The 12,144-nt window shown below is 38.4% G+C and overlaps 1 protein-coding gene across 1 annotated transcript in view; it reads left to right on the top strand.

Moving 5' to 3' along the window:
• DERA (deoxyribose-phosphate aldolase) overlaps positions 1-12,144 on the top strand; it is a 95,331-nt gene that overhangs the window by 40,941 nt on the left and 42,246 nt on the right. Inside the window, exon 6 of the mRNA XM_054591392.1 lies at positions 11,642-11,770. Within this exon, the coding sequence (XP_054447367.1) occupies positions 11,642-11,770 (129 nt within the window). The remainder of the gene's footprint in view (positions 1-11,641; positions 11,771-12,144) is intronic.

Raw genomic sequence — 12,144 nt, 5'->3', positions numbered from 1 at the left:
GATTCAGTTGGATAAAAAACTATGTGCCCTAATTTATGTCTTTTATAAATAATCTTTTCTTTGTTTTTTACTATGGTATGTGTTATAAGTGTAAAGTATTTGGATATTATAACTGTAGCTGCTACAAATAGTCTTGTACCTGTCTTTTCTTGGACACATGCACTCATTTCTTTTGGGTATATTACCTAGGAATGGAATTGCTGGGTCACAGGGTAGCTGTTAACTTTTTGAGAACTGGTGCAGTTAGAAATATCTTCGGTAGGTTATATATTGGTTAGGACATACTGTACTACAAATAAGCCTTGTAGTTTATGATTTAATTTATCAATTTTTAATTTATCAAGTATCAAGTCTTGTTTGAACCATTAATTATTAAATTAATTTAAATTTAAATTTAATAATTAATGGTTCAAACAAGTCTGCTGGAGATCAGGTAACTCTCCAGGGCAGCTGCTTCTCCTACGGTCACTCAGTGATCCAAACTGCTTTGACCTTGTGGCTCTACCATGTCAACACGAGGCCTCTTCAGCAAACATGGAGTTCACACCTCTCTGTACAGCTTTGGCCAGGAAGTGGCACATGTCATTCGGTTCACAGGCACTTGATCCAAACCCATGGCCTCACCTAACTTGGAGAAATCTGGGAAGTATAGTCTTCTGGGTACCAGGAAGGAAAGGAGGAACAAATATTGGTGCGTTTGTGGCTACCACTCTTCAAGTGTCTGGCAGTACCTCTGTTCTAGGGTCATATGGAAACGAAAGTTTGTCCAGGTGTTAAATTCTAGGTAGAAGTAAATATTTTCTTTGTCTCGAAGTCATTTCTTAATGGTCTTTTAGCGTCCAGTGTTACTTTTAAGAAATTCACCGCCATTGTGATTCTTTGTGTTTTTCTTTTTGGAAGTTTTTAGGGTTTTCTCTACCCTTTGTATTCAGACATTTGACGATGGTATGCCTTGGTGTGGATATTTTACATTTTTATTTTTCATCATTATGTTTTTATACTACTTGCTGGAAGATTTTCTCAACTTTACCTTCAAATTGTTTTATTGATTTAAAAGTTATTTCTACTTTTATATTTGTAATTTGTATGAGATTTTTCTTATTTTCTTTTTATTACATTCTGTTGTTTTATGGATGCAATTCCTGTTAATTTTCTTAAAAGCTTAAAAAAGTTGTAGATATAGAAGTATAGTTTATATTGTAACCTGTACTTTTGTCTCCAGAGTACTACTAAATAGGAAAATAAAATACAGTAGGCAATGGATTCTGATATAATTGGCCATCCATTAATGAACTAGGAATAGTTGTTTTTAAGAACTGATAATTTTCCAATAATGGGCATTCATGCAAAATATAATAACACATCTTTGTCCTACACCATACTTTTCTATTAACCCTTTTTTATGGTGTTAATAACCTCTTGACCCAAAACAAATTGAAAAGGAACGTTTAATACTAGAAATTTAATTCTAAATAAAAATAAGCATGACTTAGGATTTTTTCCACTGCAGTATTTTGTCTTACTTTCGGTTCTCAATTTGATTACATATTGTATTTTTCAGTTTCATGTTTTAATATAAGCTGTTTATTAAAATATGAGTCTAAAATTGATTTCTTGGAATTTGCTGATGGAAATATCTGTCGGGCTATTACACATTCAAATGTAGGTCCTTCTCCTCTGTGCACTGAGGTATGTAGGACACTGGTTGCAGAAAGAAAGAATCCCATTTTTAAAATCTGATATTCAGAATGCATCTCAACCATTTCTCATGGTCACAAGGATCCCCAGTTTAGGGTGTGAACTGAAAGAAGAGATTGGAGGAGGCTCGTATTCCTCCTCTTGGATTCTTTGTGGTGATGATTTAAAATCTCTGCTTTTCTCAGACTTTTAACTCTTCTGTCCACCTTGAGACTCCTTCATTCTTAGCAGACGACCTACCTGCCACTCCTCAGAGAAGACAGAAAATGTTAGACAGGAACTCCCTCAAGGTCCTAGTATCAGATCTGCTTCTTCCTTTCCTTCCTCCTGAGTCCAATTCCTCTGCTGTGCCGTGGCTCTCATTTCCTTCCACATTTTCAGAGGCCTTACTCCATTTGTTGGCCATTTTCTCCCTCCTTGTATCTTTAGTCTCTCTCTTCTTGCTCATTTCCATCAGCATCTGAACGTATGTAAGCTTTTCTTATTCATTAAAAACCCCCACATGCCAACATTCCGCCTTATCCCCAGCTAAATTTCCCTTTCTTTTCTTCCCTGATGGCAAAAACTCTTGAGTTTACTTATTTCTCTTGAATCTTTTCTAACCAAGATACCAATGACCTCTCATTTCATTATGCCCAGGGGATACTCTTCGGGTTGTTTATTTAGCTTTACTGTTCAGCAGCATGGGACAGAGTGGGCGTTTCCCCTTTTTGGAAACACTCTGTTGTCATGGCTTTGGTACTTGTAGGTCCTTGAGGTCCCTCCTTCTACCCCTGCCCCAGATTCTGGTGCCATCTTGTTTATAAGCTTCCCCGCTTGCCCTGGCATCCCTGAGTCTTGGGATCCTCAGATCCTGTCCTGGCAAGCTCTGAAACTTCACCTCCAACTCTGCACACTTCTTCACTGATTTTGGCTACATTGCTTTTGCTGAAGATTACCAAGCCTCCGAAATATCAGAGCCCGGGTCTGACTGACTCCGAAACTCATGTTCCATTTCCCTACTAAACCATGTTGCTTTTCACCTGTCATTTCCGCATATGTAAACATTCAAAATCAGTGAATCTTGACCCAATCAGAGAATCTAACCATTTTAGAAAAAAATTCAAAAAAATATTTACATTTGACTTTAAGTTAATTTTAAGTTAATTTCTGACTTAAACACATTCTGAGTTTGATTTCAGCGCTGTCGTATCCATGATTGTATTATACTGGAACACAGTGGTTCTTGCAGGGGCCGAAATCTCTGAGGTTACTTTCCCCACAGCTAATGGGCCAGCCTGCTGTGCTTTCTGCCTTCTCTGTCTTTTCATTTAAACATTTTTGGAGTTGTTGTTTCGCCTGGTCCTTTACCCTTAAGCTTTGTGCTGTCACCTCCTGTTTTGCTCATTCTGGCACACTGTCTTCCCCTGCCAGTATTTCCCTCATTCCTTCCATCTGGACCCAGGAATATACACCATCTAACTTACAGCTCGGGACAGTAGTTTTCACTGGATAAGGTGTGGAATATATTGCTGGGTCTCCAAATTACCTGACAGACATGTTTTTTAAAGAACTTTCAATTTTATTTTTCAATTACAGTGGACATTCGATATTATTTTGTATTAGTTTCAGGTGCACAGCACAGCGGTTAGACAATCTATACAAAGTGGTCCCCCCAGGGTTTCCAGTGCCCACCTGACACCATACACCGTTATTACCATATTAGTGTCCATATTCCCTATGCTGTACTTTACATCCACAGGACTATTTTCAACTACCAATTTGTACTTTTTAATCCCTTCACCGTTTTCACTCAGTCTTCCAACCTTCATTCCCCCACTGGCGACCATCAGTCTGTTCTCTGTGTCTACAACTGACAGACATTTTCAAGTTATTCGCCCCAGCTCCTCTTCTCACAGATTCTTGCACTGCACCCCACCCCGCACCACGTGTGTGTATTATCAGAATTGGGGGTTGGAGGTGAGGGAAGAATGAGTTCCTATACTGTGAAAATTGCTCCAGGTGGTTTTGATTTCACCCCACCCCACTCCTTCACCATCTCATTGCTCTGTGGAGAAGCACTAACTTGGAACTTTTTCTTTTCACTTCTAGTTCTTGGCTCCACATACTTTAGCTGCAGGATAATTGAAGCGTCGTTGAATGTGCATACTGATTAATTAGTACAAATCATATTTTCCGTGTATTTCTATTTAGTTAGCCTGGCTCTGCAGTCAGCTGTAACGCAGGTGGCTTATGGAATAAAATGCTACTCTGGTGAATTTAGCCAGAAAGTGCATCTGCTTCTGTGCTCTTAGGAAAAAGACAGGTCTCTTTTCTCTGGGATGGCCGTGCTTTGGATGAAGATGGCAGCCCGTGATGGGGTGGGGAAAGGCCGTGCTGGACTGATGGAGCTGGGGGCACTGAGCCAGCCACTTGTCCAGCCAGGTAGACCAGTCATCATTGGAGCAAACGAGACCCAGAACTGATATAGAACTTACAGACTGTGGAGCATGAAGGAAGCGTAGTGCTGGTAGACAGGAAGAGTAGAGAGCAGAGTCTTTGCCTGAGATAGACCTTGGTTGGAATCCTGGCACTACTGTTAGTTAGTAGCTCTTATCTCTTGGGCAAGTTACTGCTCTGTGCCTTCTGTGCCTTTGGTAACGTAGCAAGTAGTATTTTGGCATCTACTTCACAGGGTTATATTAAGGATTAAAAGGGATGCTGTGTGTAAATTGATCATCCTGTTGCTTAGCCCAGATGACTCCCTCCAGGCCAACTGCGTTTTCTTCACTTTCCCCTTCTTCCTCCTGCTGGTATGTGTCAAGGGAAGGAAGCTTCATATAGCGCATGTATTGAATCAGTGAAGTGGAACCCTAAAGGCTTGGGTTTTAGTCTTTATGATTTTGCTAATTATATCTACTCTTTGGGCAAATGCGTCACTTCTCTCTGCCTGCATTTAAATAAGCTACCAATGAAGGGATAAGACTTAAGGATTTCTATAGCTCTTCCAAACCATAATGGCCTGTGATTTTATATTTGGCGTTTCCTTGTCTGTGGGTATTATTCCCATGATAAGTGCTTATAATACTGTATTTTTTAATGATATTGAAATTGACATCTAAGTTGCATCCTTAAGTAGTTCTTTGAAGAAAGCATTCAGCAAAAGGGATTCATCATCACATAAATCTTACTGAGCAGGTTTTGAAAATTAAATGCATTCCATGCTCTGTAAATATATAGAGGTATTCATTTTTTTTTTTTTTTTACCTTTTTATAACCCCTCTCTGCTGCCTATATTTACCTAATATCTTACTAGTGACATAGAAGTGCTATCATATTCTGCCTCATTCAACAGTCTTTTAGCTTGTTGAGCTCAGGACCTAGATATGTGCCTTTACCAGTGTTTGGAAACCCTATTCACCCTGGAGCACCCACAGACATGACTCAAAAGGTGGCTTTGTGTGTGACATTTTTCCATAATAGAATGTTCAATGTGGCAATTGGAAATATTGTTTGTCCCTTGTATCCAGAGCCTTGTGTGCCTTTTACCTCTTCAGTTCTGCAGTCCCAACTTGTTCTCCTAAACTTGGTTTGCGGAGCACATGCCCAATGGTTATCAAGAGTAGAGGGTGAGAGAAAGAAGTATTTGGGCCAAAGCTACAGCGTCTATCATTGTGTCTTATGTAAATGGATTCTGAAAGTCTTGAATCTGGGCAACAATTTATTTTTCTACAAGAGGGGTGGTAGAAAGAGCATCCCTTAAAAGAAACTAGTGTTTTTCTTCATTTTGTAGAGCTGTTAACCATAATATTATACGAGAAAAGCAATCTCTACATTCATAGACACTTTTGGGGGAAGAATGAAATCATCCAAAATCTGTGCTTTCTTAGTTTGGGGGTTGTTTATAACAGAAAAATTCTGGAGATACTTATGGCAGCTGTATGCTTTTATGGTTTTTGTTTTTATGCTCTGATTCTTCAAAACTTCAAATACTATTGACAAAAATGTGTGTTTTATTTCTTGTAGGTTATTTTCTACCTGGTGTTTTAGCTTTTCTCTGTTTTGCTCATACAAGATTAATTAGATGCCTTGGTGGAAGAAGACTGTTCTTGAACACTTTGTGACTTTTTTAGTTTAAACAGTTGCTGTACAATTTTATATTAAGTGTTTTACTGTACACATAATTATCTAAAGAGTTATTTTCAGGCCATTTTTGTGCAGTGTTGAACATCTTTATGGTACTCAAAAAATAATTGCTTAGATATGTTCATTAACAATTATTTTTTAAGTGCCTTTGAGTAGCATAAACTATAAAAGGAAATCTACTTTATGACTTTTAGATAGGAAATACAGTCTTTAAACACTAGGATTCTTACTTAAATCATAATTTCTATCCATGAAAGCTTTACTTAATTTTCTATATCTGTAGCCATGCTTTTCCAGAAAACTTAACAGACTGTCAGCAGCCTGGAGATTAAGAATATATTTTCCTTTAAGGTGGAAGCTGGAGAGAAACACTATCAATTTAAATAGAGAAAAGTAAAATGCTATAGCTGTAAGTTCCTGCTGACACGGGGAGGCCCATTTCCTCCTGTTTTCGATGCTGTTTAAAACAGGTGCAGAGTGACCCCCTCGGCCCCTTGGGTCTACATTGTCATGCGTGCACACCGTTCCCAGAGTGGCTAAGTTCTCTGGTTCCTGTCAGTGAACACTCCACCTTCCCTTGTTTTTCAGCTGGGAATGATGAGCAAAAGGTCGGGTTATGACCTCCATTTTTCCTCATCAATGCGGCAAAAGTAGGAGGGATGATGGGAGACAGACAGGAGACAACCCCTTCTGCTGATTGAGACACTATATTGATTAAGCATCTACAATGTAATATATTCCAGGTTTCTAGGACACTCGCTTTGGCTACTCCTGAAAACCTCATTATACATCAAAACATTTATTATCAGGTTTTTAATGTGACATCACTATGCCAGCCACTTCCCTGGTATATGTGTTTTGTTAAATTCTGCATTATTCTGACTAATTTGCAGTTGTAGTGTTTGAATTCCATTTTCATTTGTCAGTCATCTTTTATAACAGCCTTTCAAATTATTATTTTTCTCGTTGTGCAGAAATTATTTTTTCTTTTTTTTTAATGGGGAATTTTCAGTTTCAGTAATGTTTGAAATTTTTACATTGAGTGTGTGTTGTATGTAAGTATATGAGCAAAGTTAATCGGTGCTCTAGGGAATAAGTTTATGATGTATACACAGATTTAACAAGAAGGATGTTTACCAAAGTATTGTTCATAAGAGCAAGAAATCAGAAAACTTAAATATCCAATAAAAGAAAAATGATTGAATAAATTATTTATGACCATGCAATGGAAGGTTGTATGGGGATCTTATTGTTTCTAGGCCTTCTCAGTGGACAGATCTAGGAAATACATGAATGTTCACATATATACAATGTGCCCATCTAAACATGTATGCATCTTATCTGTTTGCCTGTCTGTCTATTGTCTATTTATCTATTTTTTTCTAGAACCCATGAGTTCGCACTGACAACTTTTATTACAAGCTGACATCACGTGGTTTGTTTTTACCACTTCCTTTCTTTATTTATGTCCCTCTTTCTTGTCAGTGAGAAATCTTGCTCCCATCATTCTCTGTGTATTTACTTATTTGACCAATTTCCTTGTATAGAAATGTCTTTTTCCTGTGGGCTCTCTCCCTGGCCCAGTATCGTGAACTCAGGCGGGTCAGAGCTCACCAGATCCTCCAGAATTCCCAGTCTTCACTGGTAAGAGTGTCCCTTGATGCAGAGAAAACAATTTGAGAATTTTTAAAGGAAGATGCTTTGAAAACTGAGGGCATTTTTCATTCTTTTGAGTAATTATTTCATATGAAGAATTTTTTGGAAAGAAGATCTCTTGTGCTCATTATGTCACTTGTAATTTTCTCCACATGTACAGTTCAGTTGCAATTATGTAAGTCCACACCCTGCTGCTGTTATTTCCTGCTGTAGAGGGAGATCCATCCTTAGTTTTTTAAATTGTTTTGCTTGTTTATATTGAGAGGAAAGTGACAGTTGAGTATGTTAAAGGACATGATGATTTGAGATTGACAGGGTTACATTTCAGTCATCGTTGTTCGATTTGCATTTATCATCTATCAAGTTCTGAGGTTTCTATCATTGTCATGCCAAGGTGCTCAGAACTACTTAGACACTTCTGATATTTTCCCGTGGCTTCTGTGGCTTGTGTGGAGAGGTCTCTTTTCCTTAAATGTAAGATTTGTAAATTCTTATTATACTGTAGTAAGTATTAGAGCAGTGCTTGATTTGTTTTATAGTTTAAAGTTATTTTTGCATTCCTGGAAGTATTATAAGGAGAAATATGAAAAACTAGTATCGAATGATTAAATGCTTACTGTATACCTGGTGCTGTTCTAGCCACATGTGTTATTTTCTTTAATCTTCAGAAAAATAGGTGAACAAACTGTGGGACCCTAAGTAATTAGGCTTAGAAAATTGAGTAATTCCTACATGTTTACAAATTTAGTAAGTAGCCCAAACTGTCTTCTTATCTCAGGAGTCTGTACCATCCAGAGGAGCATGGGCTCTGAGTTTTTAAAAAATTCTCTGTGATATAGTAAACTTTTCCCCTCCAGACTGCTTTGCCAGTGCCCCAAAGAGCTTTTATACATAGATCAAGGTGTCCTCTGCTTTTCTCAGTCCCTGTGTAGTCTGAACCTCATAAGCACTCAGCAACAATAGTAACAGCGTTACCACTGCTACCACCAATAGGAAAACAAGCAGCTGCCATTTCTTGTGTGTTAACTATGTGACAAATACTATCCTTAGCACTTTATATGTATTAACCTATGTGGTGCTTGAAATAACTCCATTGGTACCTCTATTATCCCCATTTTATAGATGAGGATACTAAGGCAAAGGTTAAGTAACTTGCCCGAATCAAATAACAAAGAAAGTTTACAGCTAGGATATGAACCCAGACATTTGGGGCACTGACGCTATTGTCTGCTCTCCCATCCTTCCTCAGTAAATATTTGTTATGCTAGACCTGTGAGTTGAAAACAAAATCAATTCTGATTAAGTTAAGCTGAAAGGGATTTATTAGGAGGATATGCAGTAACTCTCTGCATTAGTAGGAGTCCTGGAAAAGCAGGCTTGGAAAATGAGTATGACCAGTAAAGAGTGGAGGATACAGGCAGACTGAACCATGGAAGGAGCTTGGTCACGGGGCCCCTGCTGGTCCTGCTGCCACTGGCCAGCACGGTACCACGCTGCTGGCTCTGGCCCCGGGGCTCTTGCGTCTGCTGCCGTTGCTGCAGTATTAATGAACATCTCTGACCATTCTTTCATCTTTGTATCGCTCTCTAAGATTCAGAGGCCCAGGTTGAAATATTCGCTTGATGGAGCCCAAGCCACGCTTTATAAAGGCCAGATTAGATATGCTTTTTTCTTTAATTGTTCTGGTATACTCTGGGAAAAAGAGTAACAGAAAGAAGCGGCAATTTTCCCAACGTTGAACTTCAAAGATTAAGATATTTGCTCTGTAAAACCCGTCCCTCTTAATGTGGTGAAATAGGTCAGTAAAATGGTTTGAGGAATTGGCAGTTAAAGCCTAAAACGGCACTGGTTGTGTGTTTGTTAAATCCAGTTAAGCTCTAAATGATCATTTTTGGTTCATTCTGTTTGGATCATGGATTAAAGAACATAACTTCCAGGTGGCTGGTAATTGAGTCATAAAATACATCTAGGTTTTCTAGCTGATTTTAACTGTAGGTGGAGAAATTCACTGGATATCAAAAGGTAATACTCTTTAGAAAAAGGATGGTACTTTTGTCCATAAATATGGTCGAGATCAGTGTTTTAAGAATTTTGTTATACAGGCCAAAGTTCACTTTAACAAGTGCTGTAATAAAATACTTTCAAGCCTTATCTGATGGCTCACTGATTGTAAGCACTAATCCCTATAAAAAATTTCAGTGCAGTGCCAGGATCAGGCCATGAAACAAGATTTGACTTTCATCACACAAAACGTAATGGAAGCTCATTTTACTAGAATTCTGAGCTTAGTAACAATTACATGTTTGGAGTGCGTATAATAGGCCAGGCAATGTGTTAAGTTGTGTGTGTATGTGCGTGTGTGTGTAGTCTTTTTAATCCTCATAACGACCCTATAAAACAAACATTATTATTGATACTTTTAGTGTGGTACCAAGACTAAGAGAAACAACTTGCCCAAGGTCACACAGTGAGCTGTGAAGCTGGGTTTAAATCCACATTTGAATCTCCAGCTTGTTTTTGATGGTGACACTGCACTGTGGAAGAAAAGTCATTAATGAAATCACAAGTTAACTATGAATTAGCATTCTTGAATTTTTAGGTCAAGAGATTTCTTTGTCACTATTTCTTAGAGAACAACTTCCTCATTTTAGATTCAGTAAGTCAGGCAGTAAGTTAAAAGAATATAAATTATTGTCATATAGTCTTTTTACTGTTCATACCTAATACCATTCTCACACATGTTGTTATGTTGGATGCATTAGAAAGATGATTTTCTCACATTTACTGTCAGATGGGCAGGATAAGGTAGGTGGTGTGGCATCTCAACTCATCTCTCATACTCAGAACTACAGATTATTAGGGATTTGTGAAAATACTCCATCTTTTCTTAAAAACATGTGAGTACCATCTCTTGTGGCAGCAATCACTGAAATTTACCTAGCATCTTGTAATAGAATATTTGTCTTTATTTGTATTGTTTTCACTTTCAAGCTTCAACTTGAGTTCAGGTTTTCTAGGATTGGGAAGACAAGTTTTGTCCTTGCTAGTAACTTTCATGGGTTTGCTGTCTTTTAAGTCTTTTATATGTACTCTAGGAAACCTATGAATTACAGAACTTTCTTTCTTGTATTAAAAAGTGTTTACCCTAATCCTAACCCTTATTATGAATGTTTCTTTTCTACTCAGTTTAGTCTGTGTGCTTATGAAACTACTTGCTATGAAACACACACACAGAAGAAAGAAAAAGCCCTGCTCTCAGTCCTGTTAATTTGCAGCAGCTTAAATTCAAGGCATGAGCGTGGCCAACCTGATGCAGGGCGAGAGGGCGCCCAGATCCGCTGGCGTCAGGACAAAAGACTGGAAAATAATTTTTCAAAAGCTTTTATACTTACTATACTCATTGTGTTTACTAAAATTCTGTTACTTTAAATCGGAAGTGTTTTGCCCCTCGATTTTATTTTGCTGTGTATAGTTTTATAAGTAACAATCAAGCTGTTTTCAGGATGCTCTCTGGAGCCCAAGAAAGCCAGATGTGGGTCTGGGGTCAGGGGTTAATAGATTCAAAGCTGCATCTGTAAATCCCTCTACAGCATGTTCTGCACACGTACATCCAATAGCCCCTCAACGCTGTTTAGTCAGGTTTGTAGACATGTACCTGGGCAGATAGTGGGATAAGCTGTTACGTTGTTACTGTCATTAGCTGAGCTCTCAGGAGAAGCCTGCTTTATATTCCAACAAGAGAACCTATTATGTGTGAATGGAAGAACTAATAAGGACCTGAAGATTTTTTTTTTCTTTAGTTTGCAAAGTAGTACACCTCTGTATGTATGGTAGGTAAATTTCTTTTCTCCTGTGTCACCGGAAGAGGTAGAAATTATCTGAAATTTGCAAGTCATGATAATGATACTTTAAAAGCTTCATGCCTCTGGACCTGGGGCCAGGGCTCGGAAACTGTTTCACGGTAGCCAACCAAGCATTCCTTGTAGCAGGGTGAGACCTGCAACACAGTGCTCTAAGCTATGTTAAATTGGGGTGATTTTTAGAAAGTGACAAATGTATTATGATTTCTAAATCTGAGGTGGGTTCTACCAGCCCTAAAGGGCTGCCACGTCACGTTATGGCTTGCCTGCTTTGTAACTGCCTCCGCTGTCTCTTCCTCCAGCCCTGTATGATGAGATCCGTCAGTTTCGCAAGGCTTGTGGGTCAGCCCATCTCAAAACCATCCTAGCAACAGGAGAACTCGGATCTCTTACTAACGTCTATAAAGCCAGTATGGTAGCAATGATGGCAGGTAAGCATATTATATTCAAATGATGATATGTATTGAATTGATGTTTTGTAGGTGAAACAAATAAGTGAAAACATTTGATTACGAGCCAAAAGTGCTACCCACTTGGATTTTTGGCGGGAAAGGGTCAGATATTTTGCGACTACAAGTACAGTATGAAGTGCTAAAACACTGGGCTCTCTTCCACATTTTCTGGTGGCATTTCATCGCTGCACTATCCGTGTAGGGCAGTAGATGGCTCTCTTGTTAGTGAATTGCCTTCCTTGTTATTCTTCGATTATTCATTCATCAACATGTTAGACAGGAATTTCTTTAACTCTGACTTATTCTTCTCTGTGAATTTAAGTGTTTGATTTTTCTTCGTGATGGTGTACCTG

This window comes from Pteronotus mesoamericanus, unplaced genomic scaffold, assembly GCF_021234165.1.
Source record: "Pteronotus mesoamericanus isolate MK-2021 breed Mesoamerican mustached bat unplaced genomic scaffold, CSHL_Meso_final scaffold_21, whole genome shotgun sequence".
Lineage (NCBI taxonomy): Eukaryota > Metazoa > Chordata > Mammalia > Chiroptera > Mormoopidae > Pteronotus > Pteronotus mesoamericanus.
The sequence above is the reverse complement of the archived record's forward strand: the minus strand, read 5'-3'. Positions and strand labels throughout refer to the sequence as shown.